The sequence below is a fragment of the Engraulis encrasicolus genome, chromosome 23, assembly GCF_034702125.1.
Source record: "Engraulis encrasicolus isolate BLACKSEA-1 chromosome 23, IST_EnEncr_1.0, whole genome shotgun sequence".
Lineage (NCBI taxonomy): Eukaryota > Metazoa > Chordata > Actinopteri > Clupeiformes > Engraulidae > Engraulis > Engraulis encrasicolus.
The window spans coordinates 35695647-35718075 of record NC_085879.1 but is presented as its reverse complement, the minus strand read 5'-3'; the positions used below and the strand labels follow the sequence as shown (position 1 = coordinate 35718075).

The 22429-nt window shown below is 42.8% G+C and overlaps 2 protein-coding genes across 8 annotated transcripts; one reads left to right on the top strand and one right to left on the bottom strand.

Moving 5' to 3' along the window:
- Positions 1-791: 791 nt before the first annotated feature.
- ubxn1 (UBX domain protein 1) lies at positions 792-7935 on the top strand. Of its 2 annotated transcripts, none has more exons than XM_063190311.1 (10): positions 792-867; positions 1331-1393; positions 1511-1564; positions 1650-1771; positions 1876-1972; positions 2378-2569; positions 3374-3425; positions 5370-5489; positions 5933-6110; positions 7487-7935. In XM_063190311.1, exons 2-10 carry the CDS (start codon positions 1335-1337, stop codon positions 7525-7527), a joined length of 915 nt encoding a protein of 304 aa, XP_063046381.1. In that variant the 5' UTR covers positions 792-867; positions 1331-1334; the 3' UTR covers positions 7528-7935. The 2 variants fall into 2 exon arrangements, with proteins under 2 accessions (XP_063046381.1, XP_063046380.1); XM_063190310.1 differs by having other exon boundaries at positions 820-921.
- Positions 7936-9789: 1854 nt separating this feature from the next.
- si:ch211-114c17.1 (pre-mRNA-processing factor 39) lies at positions 9790-22165 on the bottom strand. Of its 6 annotated transcripts, XM_063190302.1 has the most exons (14): positions 22091-22165; positions 21316-21560; positions 20219-20344; positions 19638-19756; positions 19220-19387; positions 17612-17792; positions 17120-17224; positions 16597-16917; positions 15597-15723; positions 14803-15074; positions 14174-14358; positions 13594-13668; positions 12638-12788; positions 9790-9945 (listed from the first exon to the last, which is right to left on the bottom strand). In XM_063190302.1, the coding sequence occupies exons 1-14, from the start codon at positions 22146-22148 to the stop codon at positions 9871-9873; spliced, it is 2208 nt and encodes a 735-aa protein (XP_063046372.1). In that variant the 5' UTR covers positions 22149-22165; the 3' UTR covers positions 9790-9870. The 6 variants fall into 6 exon arrangements, with proteins under 6 accessions (XP_063046372.1, XP_063046374.1, XP_063046373.1 ...); XM_063190304.1 differs by lacking the exons at positions 9790-9945; positions 12638-12788 and adding an exon at positions 13849-13971; XM_063190303.1 differs by lacking the exons at positions 9790-9945; positions 12638-12788 and adding an exon at positions 13863-13971.
- Between the last annotated feature and the right edge of the window lie 264 nt (positions 22166-22429).

Below are 22429 nucleotides of genomic sequence, written 5' to 3'. Positions count from 1 at the left end.
CTCTCTGTAAAAAAACCCATTTAACTTTCAGAAATCTAAGGTTTTACGTGTACATTATTGACACCTTCCCCACTGTCTTGTTGTAGGATCTTTATTGCAAGCAGCTTTACTGTACTCTTGTGGCAAGATGGGGGAATTACTGCATTGTGGATAGGCCTATGTATGTAATGAATTTTACCTGCATCTTTATTATTGATACTAGGGTGTTAAACATTCTTGCCATTACTGTTCCAATTTAAGACATATAAGCTACATATACAATGTGTGTATATACATACATATTCTACATATGCAGCCTATAGGACAGGGACTATTTAGACCCAATCATTTTTCTCAACATATGCCTGTGAAATAGGCAAAGAGAGCAATTTTCTTCAGCTTTCTAAATCAGCTGAAAAAGAAAGCCTATCCTCATAGGCCTAACAGTAGGCCTACAATGCATATTTGCATAGTCCTTTTTGGGACTATTTTATTGTATATTTCACGATTGCTTTCAACATCCAAACAACTGGTGTCATTATTTGGCGACATTATTTGGTGAAATTATTCATTTGAAATGACGAAACCAACAAACACCACAAATTAGCCTACTCTGAATAAATATACTATAATTGAAATAAATAAAAGAAAACAATAACCATTAACTTTTTAAATAACTATAGCAAGCTCAACACATCCCTCTTAATTTCATCCAATTTTGTATAATTAGCTCTAGGCCTTACACTTCTAACATGCGTTATCGCTTGTCTTTTGTTGGTTGAATCATTCGAGAAAACGAGTTTTTGAAGCGATGTTAGGTTTGTCCCTATCAGCCCTCCATCCATGTGCATGAAACTGACGGGGGAAACAACGAAGTCCTGTCCCAATGTGAGAATCGCTTGCTTACCCTAGTGATACGAATAGATTGTTTTCAAATCAATGGTATGATCATAGTTGTGAATATCTTACTGCGTCTAGTGCCGCTGATTGTGTCGGCTTTTGTACCCTTCCTGAATATTACTGGATATTTCATTTCTTTATAGTTTATGGTATCTCTGCTTTGGGTCAGATTTAGCAAATGAGTTTGCTGCTAACTTAGCTCGCTACAGCTACCCCGATTACTGTTTATTAATATATTCACTCATTCGAATTATTTGGCATGTTGAATTACTGTGTGCTTGATTTGTCTGATGATGTTATAGTATGGCCATGACACAACTGAAGGAAGTCCAGATGTCCATTAATCACAGTTGCTATGAGGAATCGGTATGGTTCAGGCAGCTAGATAGCTAGCCTTGATAGGTTCTGAAGTTGCAGCATAAAGACTTGCTTTCCTTTTAATTGTCCACAGAACCATGGCCGATTGCACTACATTAGAAAGCCTGTTGGAGATGGGGTTTGGACGAAACAGAGCGTAAGTTGAACATTTCAATAGATTTGTTTTATCAGTGTGCCAGAGGGAGATGGATAGAGGCATCCCGATGTTTCCGTATTCAGAGGTATGGTGTTAACTTTGTTCATCTGTTTCCAGAGAAAGGGCTGTGGCAAACACGGGAAATCAGGGCATAGAACGGGCAATGGACTGGTGAGTGGATGTCGTCATGTATAATCACAATTATTCAGTATTGTTAATAGTGCCATCGAAATGACTATCTGAGATCTGCTCTCAGGTTGATGGAACATGAAAATGACCCCGACATTGATGAGCCATACGTCCCCCCTGTTGGAAATGTTTTGGGCGGTGAGACTGAACCACAGAGCGCGGCTGAGCCAGGCTTACCATCCTCAGAATGTATGTATACCGAGAATGTTCCACAGTAACCAACTACGAGTACTGCTCTTGGAATGCACACTGGTACTTAACTGGACTCTCACTTTCGTTCTGCCTGAAAACAGCTACAGGGGATGGCATGGAAGACGACAACATGATTGAAGATGGTGCTGGCGGAAAACGACCAATGACAGAAGAGGAGAGGAATCAGCAAGTGAAAAGGTTGGTTAAGATCTCGTAATTAATTGATAAAATATTGTGATGCACACCTACATTCAGAGAGAAATATGACTCCCCATTCCCCTCTTTCTCATCCCTCCTTTTCTCCTCCTCTTCATCCTTTTCGTCACCTTCCTGTTCCTTCTTTTCATCTTGCCCCGCTCCTCTTCCTCCTCAATTTCATCTCCCCACCTCTTCCACCTCTCCTCTCATTACTCTCTTCCTCCTCCCTCTCCTCCTCATATTCTTCCTTCTCCTTCTTCCTCATTGTCTTTTTCCTCCTACTTTCCTAACTCATTCTCAACCACCTCCTCCTCTTCCTTTTCCTCCTCCTCCTCTTCCTCCTCCTTCATTCTCTTCCTCCACCTCCTCTTCTTCCTCCTCCTCCTCCTCCACCTCTCCTTCTAGGCTGGAGGAGCTGATGCGTGTGAAACAGGAAGAGCGTCGGGAGAGGGAGCGCAAGGACGAGGTGGAGCGCGAGAAGCAGCGGAGGAAGCAGGGCCAGGAGCTGCTGCAGGTCAAGCAGAAGCTGGCCGAGGACGAGATGAAGAAGCTGGCAGACGACCGCCGCCGGGAGAAGATGGAGGACCGGCTAGCCAAGTAAGCAGGCAACACTTTGGAGCGCATTCCAATATGCCGACTCCCGTCCTCCACTTGTGCTTGTGGCCTCGCCCGGCCTCCTGGCCCCGCCCCCATGGAGAAAACAATCCCCAGCAGTCAGCCTAGCCACAACAACTTTTGAGGGGCTGTTTTTCATTCACCATCCAAATTGCAAATGAGAAAATGACATTAGAATTGTGATTTTGCAAGACATTTAATTCATTTTCTGTCGCTAGTGACATCATCATGAGGTCACAAGCAGGCAAGTGAGCAAGGGAGGACGGAAGTCCGCAGATTGGAATCCACCTCCTGTCTTCAACCTGTGCTTGTGCGGCCTCGCGCTTCACGTGACGCCCCCCGCCTTTGTGGAGAAAACAATACCGTTTCCCCGCTGTAGCAACCTAGACACAACAACTTTTGAGGGACTTATCCCCTTTCAACATCCCGATTGCAAATGAGAAAATTACCTTTTCAGTTACGCTTTTGGGAGATATGGAATTAATTTTCTGCCGTCAATGACGTCTTGTGTGACATCGTCACAAGGCCACAAGCACTTGGGGAGGACAGGAATTAGGATATTGTAGAGAACCTAGGGGTTTAGTAGTAGCACGTAGTAGTCAGGGTTGTGCAACCACAACTAATGCCACTATTGTGGATTAAAAGATTTTTCTTTTTTAGTGGATTATCTGAGAAGCATATTCATTGCAGTACATTAAATACTAATTCATTTATGGGCATAAGCTGTTGTTGGACCACCTGACGTCTGAGTGTTTTGTACTTACAAGTGTCTGCTTTGTTACACAGGCAACGCGTTCGTGACAAGATTGCTCGGGATCGAGAGGAGAGAGCAATGAAGGTAATGTTACCTCCACTTTTCTCCCAAGGGAGCCGGTAGAACTCGTTCTCTGAAAATGTGACTGTGCCAATGGCTTCAGTTACAAATGGCTGAGGCTACAGTTACCTGCTAAGGTAGCTGAGGAGGGCGCCACCCACTACTAGTGTAATCATTGTGACTGAATAATCTGACAGAATATGAATACGTTTTTGTTATAAACTACTATAGCATGCTGTACGAAACTGAATCATTACATCACATTACACTTAGCTGACTCTTCTATCCAAAGTGACTTACAAACCCCAACTCCGATGAAGTTGGGACGTTTGGTAAACAGTGAATAAAATCAAAATGCTATCATTTTCAAAACATTCAATCTATTCATTAGATGGAGAATAGTGAAAAGACAACATATTAAGTGTTAAAACCGAGAAAAAATATATTGTTTTGGGGGACATATGTACTCATTTCTAATTTGATAAATCCAACACGTCTCAAAAGAGTTGGGACGGGGACAATAAATGGCAGCAAATGTCGAGGAAGACTAAAAACAAAACAAAAGACAACACTTAACAGTTAAATACATTAACCGATGAGATGATTTTATATAAAAATCAGTGTTAATTCCTATCTTGGACATGATTTCACCAGCTTAAATGGTGGGTGTATTCCTTGTCATGTTTTGCAATGTTTTCCTTTCTGTAGTGCTTACAGTGTGACAGGTCTTGACCAAAAACCCACTATTTTATCACCTGCTGGTCCTTATGATGGGAGCCAAACTGTTAAAACATAGTAGAGAATGCAATTTGACCTTACTATGTGGCAGTAATCGAAGATCTCCCTTCAAAATATAATGCATGGGTGGCTTTTCATGCCGTTTAAAAACCATTTATACCATTCAGCACTGTATTTAACTCTACAGATGAGTGAGAACATCTTAACCAGTGCACTACTGCACCCGCATGCCATCATGGAGGCTGACTTTTGAAGCTAGCACTAACACAAGTTGGATGGTCCATTTTCACTGTAGCACAGGATGTGCAATGCTCTATTATTGTCAAAAAGAATGGACTTCAACAACTTCTGCTGACTTCTGTAAGCAAAGGACAGTTTCCCATGTCTTCTGGGTCTATTTCAAGTGAGCTCAGGTGCTTAGGAGAATGTTACACCCCTGTATCATTTTCATGCATTAAGCATTCTTAATATGGTCAATTTTCAATAGCTCTAGCACTCCAGGAATTAGAGTGAGACTACAGCCAATATATATTTCATGATGTCCTGAACCTATACAATGATTTTATTAACAAAAATATGTCTTATATACACTCAATCGTGGTAAATCAAAGGGAATTCAAAAATGTATGTAATAACTATGGTAATTATTCCCTTTGCATCTTTAATTCTGAGTGACTCAGCCTCTCTGTGATGATCTTATACCTGGACACCTATATTGTTCATCAGTACAATTCATTTTGAAATGTTCTTCTTTGTTGTTTTATCTTATTTGGATGTTTACTAAATTTCACTGATCCCCGTCCCAACTCTTTTGAGATGTGTTGGATTTATCAAATTAGAAATGAGTACATATGTCCCCCAAAACAATATTTTTTCTCGGTTTTAACACTTAATATGTTGTCTTTTCACTATTCTCCATCTAATGAATAGATTGAATGTTTTGAAAATGATAGCATTTTGATTTTATTCACTGTTTACCAAACGTCCCAACTTCATCGGAGTTGGGGTTTGTAGATTTATTTACAGGGGGTTGGTTACAGTCTCTGGAGCAATGTGGGGTTAGGTTTCTTATTCAAGGGCACTTCAGCCATGGATGGAGGTGTAGGGAGGACTGGATTTTAACCTGCACCCTCTGATCTTAAGTCTACCTCCCTAACCAATCAGACACGTCTGCCCCCTATATAATGCTGTAATTAAGCTACATTGTCCACGTCTTTTGTCCGTTTCTAGTTTGGTGGTGGCTCCTCAGGTGCTGCTACCTCACCCCCACCTGAAGCAACCTCACCACCCCCCTCAGACAACCAGGGACCCCCTCCAGCCAAGAAGGACTACGATGAGTGTAGGATACAGGTAACTAAGTGTGTGTGTGTGTGTGTGTGTGTGTGTGTGTGTGTGTGTGTGTGTGTGTGTGTGTGTGTGTGTGTGTGTGTGTGTGCGTGACGTGTGCGCGCACGCTTGTGTAGTGGGGGAACCTGCACATGAATATTGTGTAGTATTGGTTTTCTAGGCATGTTTCCCTTCCTAACAAAACTACCCTCTAGTCTACACTCTTACTCTGATTGCACTGCACTGACTTTGTCTTTCATTTACTCTTCTGTTCATCTACGTATCTCATTCAACACACCACAGAATCCAGGCACGCGGGTTCGATCCCTCCCCATCGCTGTCTCCCACTAGCTTCCTCTCTCTCTCTCTTTCTCTCATGTCTTGGACTTCCCTGCCAATAAAGGCAAAAAAAAAAACGTTTTTTTGTTGTTGTTGTTGGTTTTAAGTCTCACCATTTGTCTGCCCAGGTACGCCTTATCGACGGCTCAGCGCTGCAGGCCACGTTTAAGGCCCAGGAGCCGCTGGCAGCCGTGCGGGTCTACGTGCAGATGAACGGGGGCAGCGATCAGGACTTCACCCTGCTGTCGCCGTACCCACGCCGCGTCTACACCGAGCTAGACATGGAGAAGCCGCTCCGGGAGCTAGGTGAGGAAACGAGGAACAGCAGAATCAGAAACACCCATATAAACACACACACAAACAAGCGTGTGTGTGTGTTTGTGTTTTTACAGCTACAGATATACATGGGTTCTAAATGTTTGTTTTCTCCTGACTGCGTGAAACTAACTGCGCACAACTCAACCTCTGATTGTTGGAAACCGCTGTCGGTCAAAAAATTAGCTCACGTGGTTGGCTGCCAGTGTCTTGCCCCTCCTCACAACATCGTGTTTACAAACACTGTGAACCCATGTATGGACACAGATACACATATACAGAGCATTGTATAAATGAAAAACTACTTTAAAAACTACTTCAACTCAATCCTGTTACTAGACAACCGGCTAAGTAGCGAACAAGGGAGGGGGGCACATTTTGGACATTGAAATAAATTCATCCTTCCCTCTACGAAACGTTCCTCAATTTGGCCTTTTCAAACCCTCCATATGAATGAAATTAGTACGAGGGGATGGTAAAACCAGACTAGGCCTAGCCAGCTTCTAGTTTCTCAATGGGGGCTCTACACCCCCACTAGGGAGCGGGCCGCCTATTCAAGATGGAACCACTGTACTAGTTTATTCTGCCACAGTGTGATCTTGTCGGAACTAAACCAACTGCAGTGTGAAAGAGTGAACTTTTTGGGGTAACTCTTTAGAATAACTACCTATTCACAGCTTTATAAACACTTTATTAACATGTAACATTTAACAAAGTATTTACAAATGTTTGTAAATGACTAATAACCAAACTACGACTGCACAGTGGAGTGGGAATCAACTTCTACTGTTTGAGTTTGATGTGGTTTCATGCCCTCTGGTTTTTGGAGGAGAAACTTCCAGGGCCAATGCGACTGCACTGTCTGCTGTGTTCACATAGTATTTCTTGCCCATTTATAAACATTTGTAAACATTTTGTTGATAATTAGCTCATTATTTATTTAAGTGTTTATAAAGCTGTGAATAGGTAGTTATTCTAAAGCAGGGGTGGGGAACCTACGTCTCGAGGACCGTTTGCGGCCCTTGAGGCCGTTTTATCCGGCCCCGATATCATTTTAATGTTATGCAACTTCACATGAAATGACATATTTTGTAAAGGAATCTTGGAAATTACATTTCCAATGCAATTAAGTTATATTCGGGGGACCAAGAGAAGGTGGGGACTGTTTTAAAGGCGTCTACCTTAAATATAGGCCTAAATTGCATGGGGAAATCTTGATTTGTTCATAGTACGGCCCTCAGAGGACTTTTATGACCCTTGTAGGAATTTGAAATGGTCCCTCGAATGAAAAAGGTTCCCCACCCCTGTTCTAAAAAGTGTTACCCTTTCCGGTTCTGAAAATTAAAATGCCATGTTTCTCATGACAGGTTTGGTGCCTACCGCTGTCCTTGTGGTCTCCAAGAAGTAAAAGACGTTCCAGAAATATAAGAAGAAAAGCAACATGCAGCTCCTCAAAAAAAGACTCCTCTCTCTCGACTTACCACTGACATGGAGAGGATATCCAACTTGCCGATGGACTCTTCCCCACCCCCCCTCAGTTTATCTTTTTTTTTATTTAAACACAGGAGGAGTTGTCTAAACAAACAAACACACACAGAGACCGCCTTAAGACATTTCAGTTCAGGCATAGTTTTAAGTTGCATCACAGTTAACAAGGTCAATGATCATATCCGTTTTCCCTAAGAAAGACGAAGGATGTATGAAGGTGGTGTGTTATTGTTCAGGCACTGCTGTGAATAATGAGTCTTACCTCTCTGCTGCTTTATCCCCTCTTCACTATCCTTTCATTGAAAATAATAAATCGACAATATTTTAATGGAAATGGTCTTCCTGTAAAGAGTAACAAACAAATCGACCTCAAATACTTAGTGACTGGATTATGGATATGGACGTGTGGTAAACCAACACTTATTAAGCACTGTGTTAAAAAAAAAAACACACCACACACAATTGCATGAAAGACACTACAATAGTCAAAACACAAAAGCAGCCAACAGGTCACTTTCTTGGTTTCTGTTTGTAAAAATAAATGTCTTCAAGTGTCTAAAGGCGTTTTCCTGCGTGTACACACTACAGCACAGGGGATCTAAAATTATAGCGCAGAGCAGTGGAAGCAAAGACTGGGAATGGCAGTGGGTACATTTCCTTATATTAACTCCTGTCCTTGACCTGTGCTTGTGGCCTCGCACTTAGTTGACGCCTCCCTCCATGGAGAAAACAAGATTCTCTGCGGTCAGCCGAGCCACAACTTTTGGGGGACTTATCCCCATCCAACCAAATGAGAAAAAGATATCTGAATTGCCCCTTTGCAAGATATTGAATTTCTGTCATTGATGTCTTAGTTGCAACGTCGTGAGGCCACAAGCCCAAGGGAGGACGGGAGTTAGGATAACGGAAAGAGCACAGCATCTAACTCGGTGCATATTCTGACATTTAAAAGCATGTGTGGTTTAGCTGCTTTCACCGTATCTTCTCATTGAGGCTGCAGTGTGAAGTTTATTTTCAGGGTAGCGTTGCTTAACCAACATGGTAAATCAAGATTATTCGTAGCATGCATCACTAGTGCAGCAAAGTGGGATCAAACCTGGTCTCCTAAATGGGTGACTTTCCCATTGAACTCCATTCATTCTCCTTATACGTCATATTGATTCTGGAGCAAACTACTTACAGTATAAACCCCATCTTAACAACTGGGTAGATGAGATTGTGTGGTTGCAGATTTGAAACCAGTACCAGTTGAAAGCGGGTGGGATTTTGCCCCCTCATCCATGGCTGAAGTACTCTTGAGCAAGGCACCTCATCACACATTACTCCCAAGAACAGTAATCAATACCTGGTACTAAAAGTAACTTAGCAGATGGTTTTATCCAAAGCAAGTTTTGTGTAAAGTTCCTCTTCAGCAGAACAAAACGTTCACAATCTCCAAAAATCTTCGGTAAAGCTATTGGAAAATCAATGTTCTAGTGACGCTGTGGACTTGGTTGTATGGATTTTACTGTGTGGGCATTTGGGCAACAAGCTAGTGCACAGAGACAACTTGGACTGAAAAAGCAACACACAAACCAATCACGAGGCATTTTTCACTTAGTCATGTTTATTTTTTAAAAACCAGATCAATTTAAAAACATTTCACTTGTCATTTCATGGAGAAATTTGGGGTGAGCCCTTATGTTGAAAATGAAACAGTGTTAACTACCAGAAAATAAACCCTACACTCACTGTAACAGAATAGGGATATTAAAATGTTGAAATGTCCTTCCAGACCTTGTTAATTGCTTACTTTTCACTTGGTCTACGGTAATTTCCATAAATCCTCTTGCCCCTTTCCTACCAAGAGAATGCCATGACCGTTTAACACAGGGCTACTGATCCTTTCAGTTTGGATTTCTCCTTTCAGCAGATTTAATGGACAGTGACACGGATATACAATGGGCTCTTGGGGACATAATTGAACCAGGTTGTGAATTAAAACTGTGAAACATTGTAAAATTATCAAATGGCCTTTCTGCATTTATAAACAATTGTACAAAACACATACAATGTATGTCAAACCATGCCATCACATTTGGAAAGCTTCTCCTGGTCCTTGTTCAGTTTGTCGTCGTGCTTTTTTGTTTGTTTTTCATAAGTAAAACTTTGATCACTTCCTTAAGGCCACTGTGGCCATGCACATATCCCCCGTGACTTCAAAAAAAAACAGTACCCATAATAACTTCCTGGGCCTTTCAGCGTGTCGAGCAGGCCGTTCAGCTTAGGTGGGCGGGTAATACTGGTTGTACTGATTCCATGGGTTCTGGTATCCACTGTACCCTCCATACTGAGGTTGCTAGAAGTGATGGGGAGGGGAGGGAAAGGTTAGAAGAAGAGATTAATTAAGACTCGTGTCATCAGATCATCTGATGATGAAATATTGCGTCATCATCAAATCACTACAACTGCAAACAATGCATGCAATCGAATGTAATGAACAGCCCTTCATTTATTTGCATGAGAAAACCGTTGCTCAACTGCCCGCTGGAATGAATGGAACACTGAGCTTTGTGATGTTTTGCCATCTCCACTAGCATCATCAATTTCAAAAAAAGTTGCAGGTAACAGGACTTCTTTTAAGGTCTATTTTTGTGCAAAGAAGCTTTACTTGACTTGCAAACTTTCGGTCCTTAGACCTTCATCAGGCAGATTAATTAATTACCAATTCAGGGCTGATAGTATTCAGGCTCCATGCCTGATTTGAGGCTTGACAGAGTTTGCAAAAATAAAAACAATGATAATAATTAGCCATTAGGTTATTCTTATCTCAGAAAGTGTTACAGGTTCAGGGTTTTCTTCTGCTATCAGTCTTGAATAATGGTCATACACAGTAGGGCTGCACGATTATGGAAAAAATCATAATCACGATTATTTTGATCAAAATTGCGATTTCGATTATAATCACGATTACCCCCCCCATTCCAGAGTAGCCCATCAAAAAAATAAAGCCAAATTTAAAAAAAAATCTGTTTCTTAAAATTTCAGTTAAGTTATGTAGTGAATATGATAAAATATGCCATAGGCCTTCAGTGGCAAGATCTTATTGGCGCCTCAACAGGCCAACTGAGTGGCATCACACTGTATTTTCCCAAATCACTTGCAAAAACACAAGTAGGGCCTATTTCAGGAAGTGGGGGTAATCACTGTGTTTGATTTGTAATACGACATTGGCAGGGCAGGGTGAGTGAAGACCAGAACATGTGTGTACCTAGGCCACCAAGAAGCTGTGGTCTGCAAGATGGCATGTCTACACTCACAAAGCAAGGCAGCATAACCAACTTGATAAGCTTAACGTTTGTGCTGTCTATTGTATAACTCCCAGCTAATTTCAATTCTGGACTGGAGGTAGTGCACCTGTGAGTAGGAGAGTTAGGAGGTTATCTCTGTGTTTTAACCAAAGAAACTCAAGAGAAAGAACAATCTCTTGGCTGGGAATGCATTGGCCACGGTGTAGTACGGGGGCGTTGCCTGAGGACACGAGTGGATGGAAAATTAACTCCCTTGCGCATGGTCATTGGTCAGTGGGTGCGATGGATGCCATTTTCGTACTCCCTTGCACATGGTCAGTGGGGGCGACACCATGATGGATAATTTGTGGCCAAGTAACGGCAGCTGTTGGTCAGCAGTAATTGCTGGGGGTAATTAAGGACAGCTGACAGACATTCACGCTGTCCTATGACCTGTTCCACAGTGAATAACATTTCCGTACTCCCCTCGCCATCATTTCCTACTACGCTGTTATGACGTGAGTAAGCCCTCTTGTCTCAAGCCTCTTTGGTGTTAACTAGGGAGAGAGTGAGTTGAGAAATCAAAGGGCTGTGCTGAAGAGCTGTCACTTTTGAATTTAATAATATGCATATGCTCTGGTCTGTAAAGTAATACTTCATGACTTGGCATGAAAACATAACCATTTAAATAAAACATAGCTTCATGATGTCTGTTATTACATAGGGTTCTGTTAGGTTCTGCCAATTTGGACTGCAGTGCATTTGTCAAGCTAGCAAGCTAACACATTTGAGAATGTAGGAAGCAGAAGCAACTATAAATTGTGTTGAACTTCACTCATAATAATTTAACTCACTGCACCAGTTTACATTACTTGTCCACCAAAACAGCTATGATATCTACACGCAGGTTGGTGTTAATGAGTAGTGAGTAACAGCCAGTCTAATTGTTGTAGACAACATTACTTAGCTTATTTCGTTTGTGTTAGCATGCTAACTAGCGATTTTTTTAGACCAGAATTAAAGCTATTTCTCTTGGTTTTCAATAATCACAAACAGTTGCTGGTCAAAGCACATAGTTTCAAAACACATTCAGAGACTCCAGCATCATGCAATGGCTGGTTTAATGCTTGAATTCCTTATATATATCCACCATTAGGATGAAACAACTCCCCTCCACTGCCCAGCAGTGAGTGCACTCACTGACACGGAGATTTCCGTCTCCGACTCACAGCCAGCCTGCCAAAATGCTGCTGCCCGCCCCCTCTCAGTACTGTCTGCTTATTGGTTCACAGACTTATCCTCCACCCAGAGACAGTTGTCAACAATATTACTATTGGCTGAAATGTCTTTGTGCTGAGAACGTGCCAGCAGTGGACAAGTCTGCAGGTGCGCGCAGCTTAGATGGAACACTGAATTTCCTCCCATAAAATCGCGATTTTCATGTTTTATGATCGTGGCGGCCAAAATCGCGATTTTGATTAAAATTCGATTAATTGTGCAGCCCTAATACACAGGCTATTAAATGTTTTACTAATGTGTCAAAATAGGCCTACGTTATGTCACTATGCAGTATCTTGTCGTCATCGTTAGAGCAGGGGAAAAAGTTCAGGCTCAGGATTTTTTTTCACGATCACCCCTGCCAATTACTAATTGAATGAATGGGCATTAGCTCTTGTTGTACCGCCTGACCCCGAACATGTGATTGACCCGTGTATCATTTTCATCATCGGTGCACAGTGAAGTGCTTGCTGCTTCTCGTACCTGGTACCAGCTGCTGTAGCTGCCATAGGAGCCGCTCATGTCTCCCATCATCGGGGGAGGGGGCACCGCAGGTGGCATGGCGGGCGGGGCGGTCTGGACACTAGCGACATCGTCAGGGCGACTCACTTTGGCGTCCTGGTCATCACTGTCCCTAAAGATCCATCAACAACCCACAAAGGAGAAGGCAATCAGACAAATAATTTAGCAATCTGTATTTGTTAAGCATATATAGACAATAGTTAAGTAATTTGATCCCAACACCTAACCAGGGCTGTAGTCAAGTCCACCTTTGTAGAGTCCAAGACAAGACCAGTACTAGTCAAGTCCGAGACAAGTCCGAGTCCGAAGAGGTTCGAGTCCGAGACAAGACCGAGTCCAAAAAGATTAGAGTCCAAGTCAAGTCCGAGTCACATGTCGGTCAGTTTTAAACAATGAAAGGATGAATGTCAATAGTGTGAACCTTAGAAGATAACCTATATGGCATGGATGTGAAGACAAACTTGTTTGTTATTGGATTTCAAGCTCCACTTTACAATCTATGATGGACAGTGTTCTAAACAAAACTTAATGACAGACCCGGCAAGTCCAAAAGCCTAATTTGGCAAGACCATTGTCCGAGTCCAAGACAAGTCCGAGTCCAAACAATACCGAGTCCGAGACAAGTCCAAGTCCATAAAAAAACGGACTTGAGACCGGACTTGGGCCGAGTCCGGACTCGAGTACTACAGCCCTGCACCTGACCCTACCCGCATTCACTGAGGTGTAAAACCTTAAGGCTCGCTAAAATAAGTACATTTGTTGTCACTTGTAATTAGAATGCACCAAATCAAATTGATTCAGTCAAAGCCTTGTTTATACAGTATTTATCCCAGCGTAATTAATCAAAACAATGTTAAGCACATATTGCGCATGTTTTGTACGACATGTCAGTGGGGTAAACGAACAGGCCAACGTACCCGTTCTCGGCTCCGCGCTTCTTCGGCCCGATTTCCTTCAGAAGCTTCTGATGTTCGTCGTATATGGTCAGCACGCTGTGTGGAGGAGGGAGGGAGCGGGAGAACACAGTACACTGGGCATAAGTTGCACACAGGATGATCAGAGTCTATAATCGCATCATTACGGTGCATATTAAAGGCCGAACCATTTGGAATGAATGAAGGGTGTCTTTGTGTGGGTAAGGTAGGTAAAGAGAGAGAGAGAGAGATGCTCACATGGACTCACTTGCCTTTAGCAGTGGACACTGCTGTAGTGGCAGCTACCTGACTGCAGCGCTGCGGGTGCTACTTAGGTATGGGACAAGAGTTTGAGAGCGGCAATGGGGCAAACCCTGACTCCTTAGGCAGAACATTTAAGGCCGTATCAATGACACTTGAAAACTTCATACACAACAAGGGAAAAAAAATAACACACAGACCACTTTTTTTCGGGTTGTAGAAATTTTTGATTGAAAGAAAATGTTGAATGTGGAAAAATGTTGTTTGTGCTTGTTTTTTGGGTGTGGGTGTGGTGCGTTGCTTAGAGGGGGTTGACGCTTACCTTTGGATGGTGGTGCCGAAGTCCTCTGCGAACTGCAGGCCGCGCTGGGAGAAGAGGATCTTGGTGCGGGGGGAGAGGGGCGCCTCCAGGGCTCGGCTGATGCACTGCTGCACGCCGGGCCCGTTGGCACGCGGGTCTCCCGACACCTCCAGCTCCAGCAGGTTCAGATGCAGCTTACTGTTCTCCTGAAGAAAATCACATGGAGCGTCACAGCTGGTTAGGACAGACAACACATCTTGATCTTTGTCAAATAGCAAGCAATTGTAAATTTGAATACAAAATTCTAGCAGGTTCTGATGCACGCTACTGTTCTCCAGTAGAAAAATCACATGGAGCATCACATCATCACGCTGGTTAGAACAGACGACAAATATGAAATATCAAGCAAATTTAGAACTCTATCAGGTTCAGATGCAGGTAACCTGCGGAAAATGACAGAGCACATCAAATTAAAAAATTCTAGCAGGTTCACGTCACACTGAAATGCTCCTTTGGGACGCCGTTTGGGGCTGCCCCCTTGCACGGGGTGAGGCATAATTGCAATTCCGTTGAGGGCACTGTGCACTTTTGTGTTGTGGTGGAGTGCTGCATCACCATGAGTTGGCTGTGTCACAGTGGGAGTGACTTACTGGGCTGAGTGTGATGGCGTCCTGCAGCACGGTGCGGGCGCGTGCGGCGTTCTTGCCCAGCTTGTGGAGCAGGCGGGCCAGCTTGATGGAGTAGAAGGAGTGCAGCTGCCGGTTCTCCTTGCTCTGCTCCACCGCCTCCGTCAGCAGGGTCTCCGCCAGCTCCAGGTGGCCCAGGCGCCGCTCCAGCCCCACCCGACGCAGGCGCACCACCGCCAGGCCCGGCGTGGCACGCTCCAGGACCTCGAGGATGCGCTGGGCCTCCACGCCGTTTCCTGCGAGGGAGAGAGAGAGAGAGAGAGAGAGAGAGAGAGAGAGAGAGAGAGAGAGAGAGAGAGAGAGAGAGAAAGACAGACAAAAAAGAAAGACAAAAGTATAGAGGCAGACATTACACAACATGTATTATAGTTTTTTTGTGCAATGGACAACAAAAAACTAACATAAATAACAATTACAATCACATACTTTTTACTTACAATCTTACTTACAATATATTTACAATCACAAAATGGCTACATAGTCACAGACCAATTGTGAATGAGTTATTCAGGTGAACTACCTTTTGTAAACTGATCCTTTTCAATTATTCGATGTATTGTCACTCATTACATTACATTACATTACATTTAGCTGACACTCTAATCCAAAGCTATAGTTATATTAAGTACAGCGTATTGGTTTCAGGCCCTGAAGCAATGTGGGAGCACGTTCCTTGCTCAAGGGCACTTCAGCCATGGAGTCAATGAGATAGGGAGTGGAGGGGTGGGATGTTTGCATGCTTGTTGTGCAGTACCTACCCTGCCTCTCTTCAAAGGTGGCCCATTGTATGTGGATGGTGTGCTTGCTGGGGAGGTGGATCTCACAGGCCCTCTTGAATGCCCCGCGTGCCTCCTCCACCCCGTGTTGCTCCAGGTAGTGCACATACTGTCAACACACAAACCACATCAAACTTCATCAGTAGCCCCTCTCTCTCATGCCAGTTATAATTGCTGTTCGAGGACACTTGAATTGCTAGAAAAATGAAAAACAACTTTGCTCCGTGCCATCTCTCTTGAACGTGATTCCGCACATCATATTTCCGCGTTTCATGCATTCATTTCAATTCTCCGAGGCTGAAGGACTTAGACCAAAAGACTCATTGAGAGTACCCAACAACAGTGCAACCTCATTAATCAATTCCAAATTCACTAATACTTTCTTTCTAAATGTTGTTTTGCCATCTGCTGATGCCAATTCACATACAGCTTAATTTTGCCCTCTTAATCACAACGTTCTTGCACACTCACTCACCCTTGTCCTCCCATTCATCCCTCATACACTTAACTCATCCTTCTGTCCTTCATCCTTGTGTCATCATTCGGCTCGCATTACTTGATGATGCACTATTTTGTACATTATTAGGGATGCACCGATACAGGTATCAGTATCGGCGCCCGATACTGCTCATTATTGCCGATATTGCAACTTGCCGATACCAGGAACGATACTGCTATTACACAAAACAATGCAAAATCTTGTCACATTCTGTGGGCTTGAAAGCAACATGGAAAAAAAGTGCCACCTCATACATTTACTAACATTTAAATCTACATGGAAATGGACAATACAAATATCACAGGTGGAAAAAAACAAGGCCATGCATTTATTTTCATTGTATTTTGGTGGTAAAAGGTATCGGTATTGGTACTCGGTATCGGCAAGTACACACATTAATGTACTTGTACTTGTATCGGTTTTTAAAAAAAGTGATATCGGTGCATCCCTATATATTATTTATACTCCTCGTGCACTTGTTACCTTGAGCCAGAACTCCTCGTAGAGAGCACAGGCGATGAGGCAGCGCTCAAACAAGACCAGCACCCTCTTGTGGTTAGAGACTTTCTCTACGGCCGCCTTTGGAGTGTCCTGCTCCGGCTGTTGGTTCTCCTCCACCTCTCCCTTACTCTCCGCCTCCCCATCCTCTGTGGCTGCTTCTGGGGCTGGAGCTGCTGGTGGAGGTGGAGGTGGTGGTGCATCATGAGCACCTTTGGACTCTTGCATCTCCCAGTCCAGGTAGGCATGCCAGCCCTTCAGCTGGGCCTTGTCCAGGGGCTTCACGTGGAAATACGGCCGTTTGATCTGTCGGAAACACAATACAGAGTGAGGAGGTGCTGTGTACACACTGGGAAAAGAGCTTACTCATCCAAAACCAGCAAATTTGTCTTAAAAGATCTGACCAAAAATAATAAACAGAGGCAGAATTATAATGGCACGCTCTGGAATAAGGAGTCAGGATATGAAGATACATTGTAGTGTACTGTACAGGCAGTTAAATACTCACAGCGTCTTCAAATGTCCATCTCTTGCGAACCTCTGCTTCATTCTCCTGGAATATCTTCTCTCTACCAGCCACAAGGAGTTCCTGCATCTTTTGAATAGCTTCCTCCTGATTGGTTAAAACAGAGCAAGGAGCATTCCGTCAGGACAATTTATGACAACTACGCTGAATGCTGCGATGAGAATATAACTGGCAATAAATGAACAAATATTTAACTATAGTGTTTTTGTCATTTACCTTCCTTGGTTCACTGTTAGGCCCCAGTTAGACAGTAGGCTACTGTATGCTACGAGGGGGGACAATAAGGGCAAGTAGAAAATCTCGTCATCTGCCAAATATTGTAAAATATTTTCTGCCAAATATGTGAAGTGTGAAAGTGTAAGGGAACTGCTGTTTTTTTGCAGCCAAGGTTGGTTTTGCAGCATGTAAAGTTGCAATTTGATGTATTGGCCTGCTGAAAGGCCCATTTTCCCCCTGAATAACGGCGTACACTACCGAGTCTTTTCCGTCGTCGTTGTCTGTAGGCTCCTCTCCCGGTGGTCTTTCCTCCTCCTCTTCCGTGGGGTTGGAGCCCTCCCCCTGAGCTTGGCTCTGCTTGTACTCCGCTCGCAGACTCTGATACTCCTCTTCGGACAGGATGTCCAGCGGTGGGTTGGAGTTGATATGAGTCTTCAGCCTGCAGAGGAAGTAGAGAGAACAGCACAAGCCAATGTTAAGTTAATTCTCAAAAAGCACACAGAATAAAGTTATAGAGGGGGCTAACAGGATTTGATGGAAGAACATGTGTACCTTGCAAATGATGTGTTCAGAAGAAACTTGGACGTGCTGTTTCTAGGTGCACTGCAGATCCTCTGATGATCAGATGCTATTACCGGCACTGTGTTAAAGGGGTATGCCACTATTTTGGGGCTTAATACAGTTAAAATCGTTGGCTGGGGTTTATCATTATCGTTGGCTGGGGCATGCTACATTGCTACAGTGATCCATTGACTTTCACTAGCTTAGCTACATACTCCCTCTTTTAACTTGTCTTAAAGCAAGACAACGCTTAACATGAAAAATAAGACACTTTACCACCTTTATAAACCCCAGCCGACAATTTTAACTGTATTAAGCCTAAAAATAAGACACTTTACCACCTTTATAAACCCTGGCCAATTTTAACTGTATTAAGCCCCAAAATAGTGGCATACCCCTTTAAATACTTTTGGCTGCCTGAGCTTGGATGTTTCCTTCAGCACGAAGGAATAACATGTCTAATGTACTGTAATGCCTCAAGTTTAATAATGAATAGGTTTTACTCAGTAGCACTTTGCTTAAAAGCATCTGCAAGGTGTGATGAAGTGTACAGTGTAGTGTAATACAATGCTTGAGGTTAGAGCTGATGGATGGTGCATAAGTGAATGGGGCACACCAGCGCAAAGCAAACCCAAGGAACCCTGAACATTGCTTCATGCTATTTTGCTTAAAGGGACACTGTGTGAGATTTTTTGTTGTTTATTTCCAGAATTCATGCTGCCCATTCACTAATGTTACCTTTTTCATGAATACTTACCACCACCATCAAATTCTAAGTATTCATTATGACTGGGAAAATTGCACTTTTCATATATGAAAAGGGGGATCTTCTCCATGGTCCGCCATTTTGAATTTCCAAAAATAGCCATTTTTAGCTGCAAAAATGACTCTACTTGGACCATACTAGAAAATATTTGTTTATTACTTAGAAAACTTTCATGTAAAGACCAAATTTGGCAATTGGCAGCCCAGTTTCAATGAGCAGCATAGTTGCAGTACCCTTTTTGACCATTTCCTGCACAGTGTCCCTTTAATGACTCTGCATGTATCACCAACATACTGCCTCCACAAGTATACTTAAATGTGGTCTAGTGTGGTGCAATGTACAGCTTAAGGTTTGAGTAGTCATATGTATGTTGCGACTGTCTTACTTGTCCAAGTGTACGATAACATAGTATCATTTCATGTAATATGTGGTTTGGATAATGCGTGCTGTGTCTGTCTTACTTGTCAATGTGTACTATAATGATGTCATTTATGCAGTATGTGGTTTGAGTAATGCGTGTTGTGCGTGATGCATCTTACTTGTCAAAGTGTCCGCGGTACAGCTGGGTGGGCATCTTGAGTGCGCGGTCGTACACCACTGTCATGGCCTTCAGGTTGCCCTGCTCCTTCTCCCACTCCGCATACAGGTCCCACAGCCGATCAGAGTGCCACTCCATCCCCGCTGCCTCCACCGCCTCTTCAAACACACTGCAATGGTGGAAGTGTAAAGTAATGCAACAAAATATGCACCATCTCCCTAGATCATACCGATTCCATTGCCTCTTCAAAACCACCGCAATGGAAGAAATTTCAGTACCATCTTCCGAGATCATAGGAGATCATACGGTTTTTGGCCGTGAATAAAATGGCGGAAAAATGGAACGCTATGGCGCCGCTACATTATGACCACCCTTGTGTGTACTGGATCACAAATAAAGAAAGGTGAGGAACTGCTTACCTGCGAATACGCTGTGTAGACTCCAGCAAGTTCATGTTAAGCGTTCCCAGTAACAAGTTGATATAATGAATCCAGAGGTCCACACTCAAAGGGATGGCCTTCAAACCTTGCGCACACACCTGAAACAAACAAAGAAACAAACAATGGGCACAGTGGTATTGACAAGTTAGTCATGGTAGTAGAGATATTAATAGTTAGTGAGTATTAGTAGGGTAGTACAGCAGTTTATGCACATCAGGGAAAATTCATGAATTATTTGCAGTTCCTTATGGCCACATTTGAAATTTAGGGTAGACACAAGAAGGAGTGAGAAAAATGAGCACAGGTCTGACCTGGGACCCTACAACCACTTGCCCATTGTGTGGCAATGTGCACTGTAGCCAGCAGCACACTATTACACAGTCAATCAATTCATTACTTGTCTTTCCAAAAAAACAAAACAGATGTGTTGATGGGTGGTGTGGTGATGGGTGGTGTGGTGATGGGTGGTGTGGTGATTGTGTGGTGTGGTGATTGTGGGACACTTAATAACTGTAATAACTTATGTGTTAACATCAGCAGCAGGCGGTATGTTCACTTACCTCCTCAGCCTTGACATTGTTTCCAGCTCGCCTCTCCATATCTGCGAACTTCTTCCAGTAGCCGTAACACAACGGGTATCGCTCCAAAAAGGCATTGAGAGACCGCCGGGACGAGGTCATGTGTCCCTGCAAGCAGACAGCGGGACAAGTAGAGGTCATGATGACTTTCGCTTTCAGAGAGGTGATACAGGACAATTTTTTGTGACACAGTTAAAAAAAACACACATAGTACTTAAAATGAAGTCAAGTACCTGAACCTGTTTTTGTGCAAACAGACCTTTAAACAGAGGTGGAACGTAACTAAGTATTTTTACTTCGTTACTGTACTTAAGTAGTTTTTTTCTGGAATTTGTACTTACTTGAGAAAAAATAATGCAGACTTTTAATTTTACTCAGTTGCATTTTTTGACAATTAATTCTACTTTTTACTCCTCACATTTCTAGAAGAAGACTTAGTTACTAGTTACATGTATCCTAGGTTTTCCTGTTGTGTTTCGTGGATATTTGAGTAGCCTCAGCTGAGGGCAGGGAGGCGTCTTCCAAACTGACAGCGAGTCAGAAAAGATACTTTTAAAAACATTAACAGTACTCCATAGTCATGTTCAAATAGAACCGAATACCGTTGCAGAAACGTTTTCCCATTGGATCAAGTTGGCAGACATGGAGAAAGACAGCCATTGTGCGAGTAGGCCTACTTGTACTTTTATACTCAAAAAGTACATTTAAAAGTCAGTACTTAGGAATTTTACTTAAGTACATTTTTGGTGTACAACTTTTACTTTCACTTGAGTATTTTTTTCGCAGGATACTTCTACTTTTACTTAAGTACACAACTTCAGTACTTCTTCCACCTCTGCCTATAAAGCATCACGCAAGATGCAGATGATGTGATCAAACCCCTTCAAGCATAAATGACACTTTGCATATTGGTGAAGTAGCATTACATTATGCTCTATGCCACTGTGTCAATTGAAAAAGCAAAAGAAGATAAAATATGCCCAAATAAATAACAGCCAAAATGAATGCATTAGGTGGTATTACCATACAGCTCGCACATTGACTACTCATCAAGGTTTAAAAGCTCTTGAGTTTTTTACCTCTTGTTCACAATACTGCAACAGGTCTGTCCAGCTTGAGAACTCTTGGGGGTTGTCGTGGGCAGCCTTCCACAGTCTCTCGAAGTCTGCAGGCACCTCGCCTTCATCCTCCTCCTCGCCCTCCGCTGCAGGCATGTAGGGTGCCGTGGTCTCCACTCCCTCCATAGCCGTGTCCCCGGCATCCTCAGCGGCCAGGCTGGTCTCGGCTATTGGAGCCACGGTGACTTCGGAGTCACTGAGCTCTTCTGAAAGAAACAATATCGCATTTCACAATCATCATGATGAATGAATGGACATGAAACGTGCGAATATGACGTGCGGAATCACGTCAAAGGCAGTACAAAGCGAAGTTGTTTTTACTTTTTTTTACAGCAGCATGTTGGCTAAGTTTCCAACATTTTTTTTGCCATTTACTGCTGTGTGCGAAGGGCGATCAAGGTGATGTAGTATGTGTAATAATGCATTTTCTTGCAAACACTATGCAAATGAGCATGATCTTATGTGAAAGCACAATATTAATCTCTACAGTTCAAAATGTAAACTGACTAATAAACTGTAAACTGCTACTGTAAATAAAGCCATCACTTGTCCTGTACTTCCTGGAACGCTGGAGAAGTTGGTTAGCTAACCGTCGCTAGGTCAGCTAGCAATCAAGCTCATGCGATAAACGTACAATACCTAGCTCAGTTCGAAATGAACAACAATAAACGATTACATTACAAATTGCACAATTCTTTAACTTTTTGATCTCTATGCAATAGAAATATGATCTAACCTGCAGAGTTTTCCATTTCTCCATTGCCACTGAGATCCTCAGTACCTTCTGCCGCCATGACTGAAGATGAATCAAATCATGACGTCATCTACGGGCTGATATAAGGGCCAAACACAGTTTGTGCACTTCTTAAAAACGCGTATCTGTGGGAATACAGTATGCTGTACTACTGTATGTGTTTATTTGGTATGGTTGTTCACTTCAACATGATCTGATTTTATATTTTTCTGGGCTTTTGAAAAAAACAAAACAATAAAAACAAAACATCAAGCAACATATGTCTACCTGTGAAAGTTAGGACCATCTTGTACAAGTATTTTCAGTCATCATGTATACAAA

What these genes read in the sequence shown, in the direction of transcription:
- ubxn1 (XM_063190311.1), top strand. Translation starts at nt 1,335, where the DNA reads ATGGCCGATTGCACTACATTAGAAAGCCTGTTGGAGATGGGGTTTGGA. An exon ending in AGGAATCAGCAAGTGAAAAG is followed by an intron (nt 1,973 to 2,377) that starts GTTGGTTAAGAT and finishes CTCTCCTTCTAG; the next exon opens with GCTGGAGGAGCTGATGCGTG. An exon ending in ACGATGAGTGTAGGATACAG is followed by an intron (nt 5,490 to 5,932) that starts GTAACTAAGTGT and finishes TTGTCTGCCCAG; the next exon opens with GTACGCCTTATCGACGGCTC.
- si:ch211-114c17.1 (XM_063190302.1), bottom strand. Translation starts at nt 22,148, where the DNA reads ATGGCGGCAGAAGGTACTGAGGATCTCAGTGGCAATGGAGAAATGGAA. An exon ending in ACGAGGAGTTCTGGCTCAAG is followed by an intron (nt 15,724 to 16,596) that starts GTAACAAGTGCA and finishes GTGTGTTGACAG; the next exon opens with TATGTGCACTACCTGGAGCA. An exon ending in AAGCGCGGAGCCGAGAACGG is followed by an intron (nt 12,789 to 13,593) that starts GTACGTTGGCCT and finishes ATGGATCTTTAG; the next exon opens with GGACAGTGATGACCAGGACG.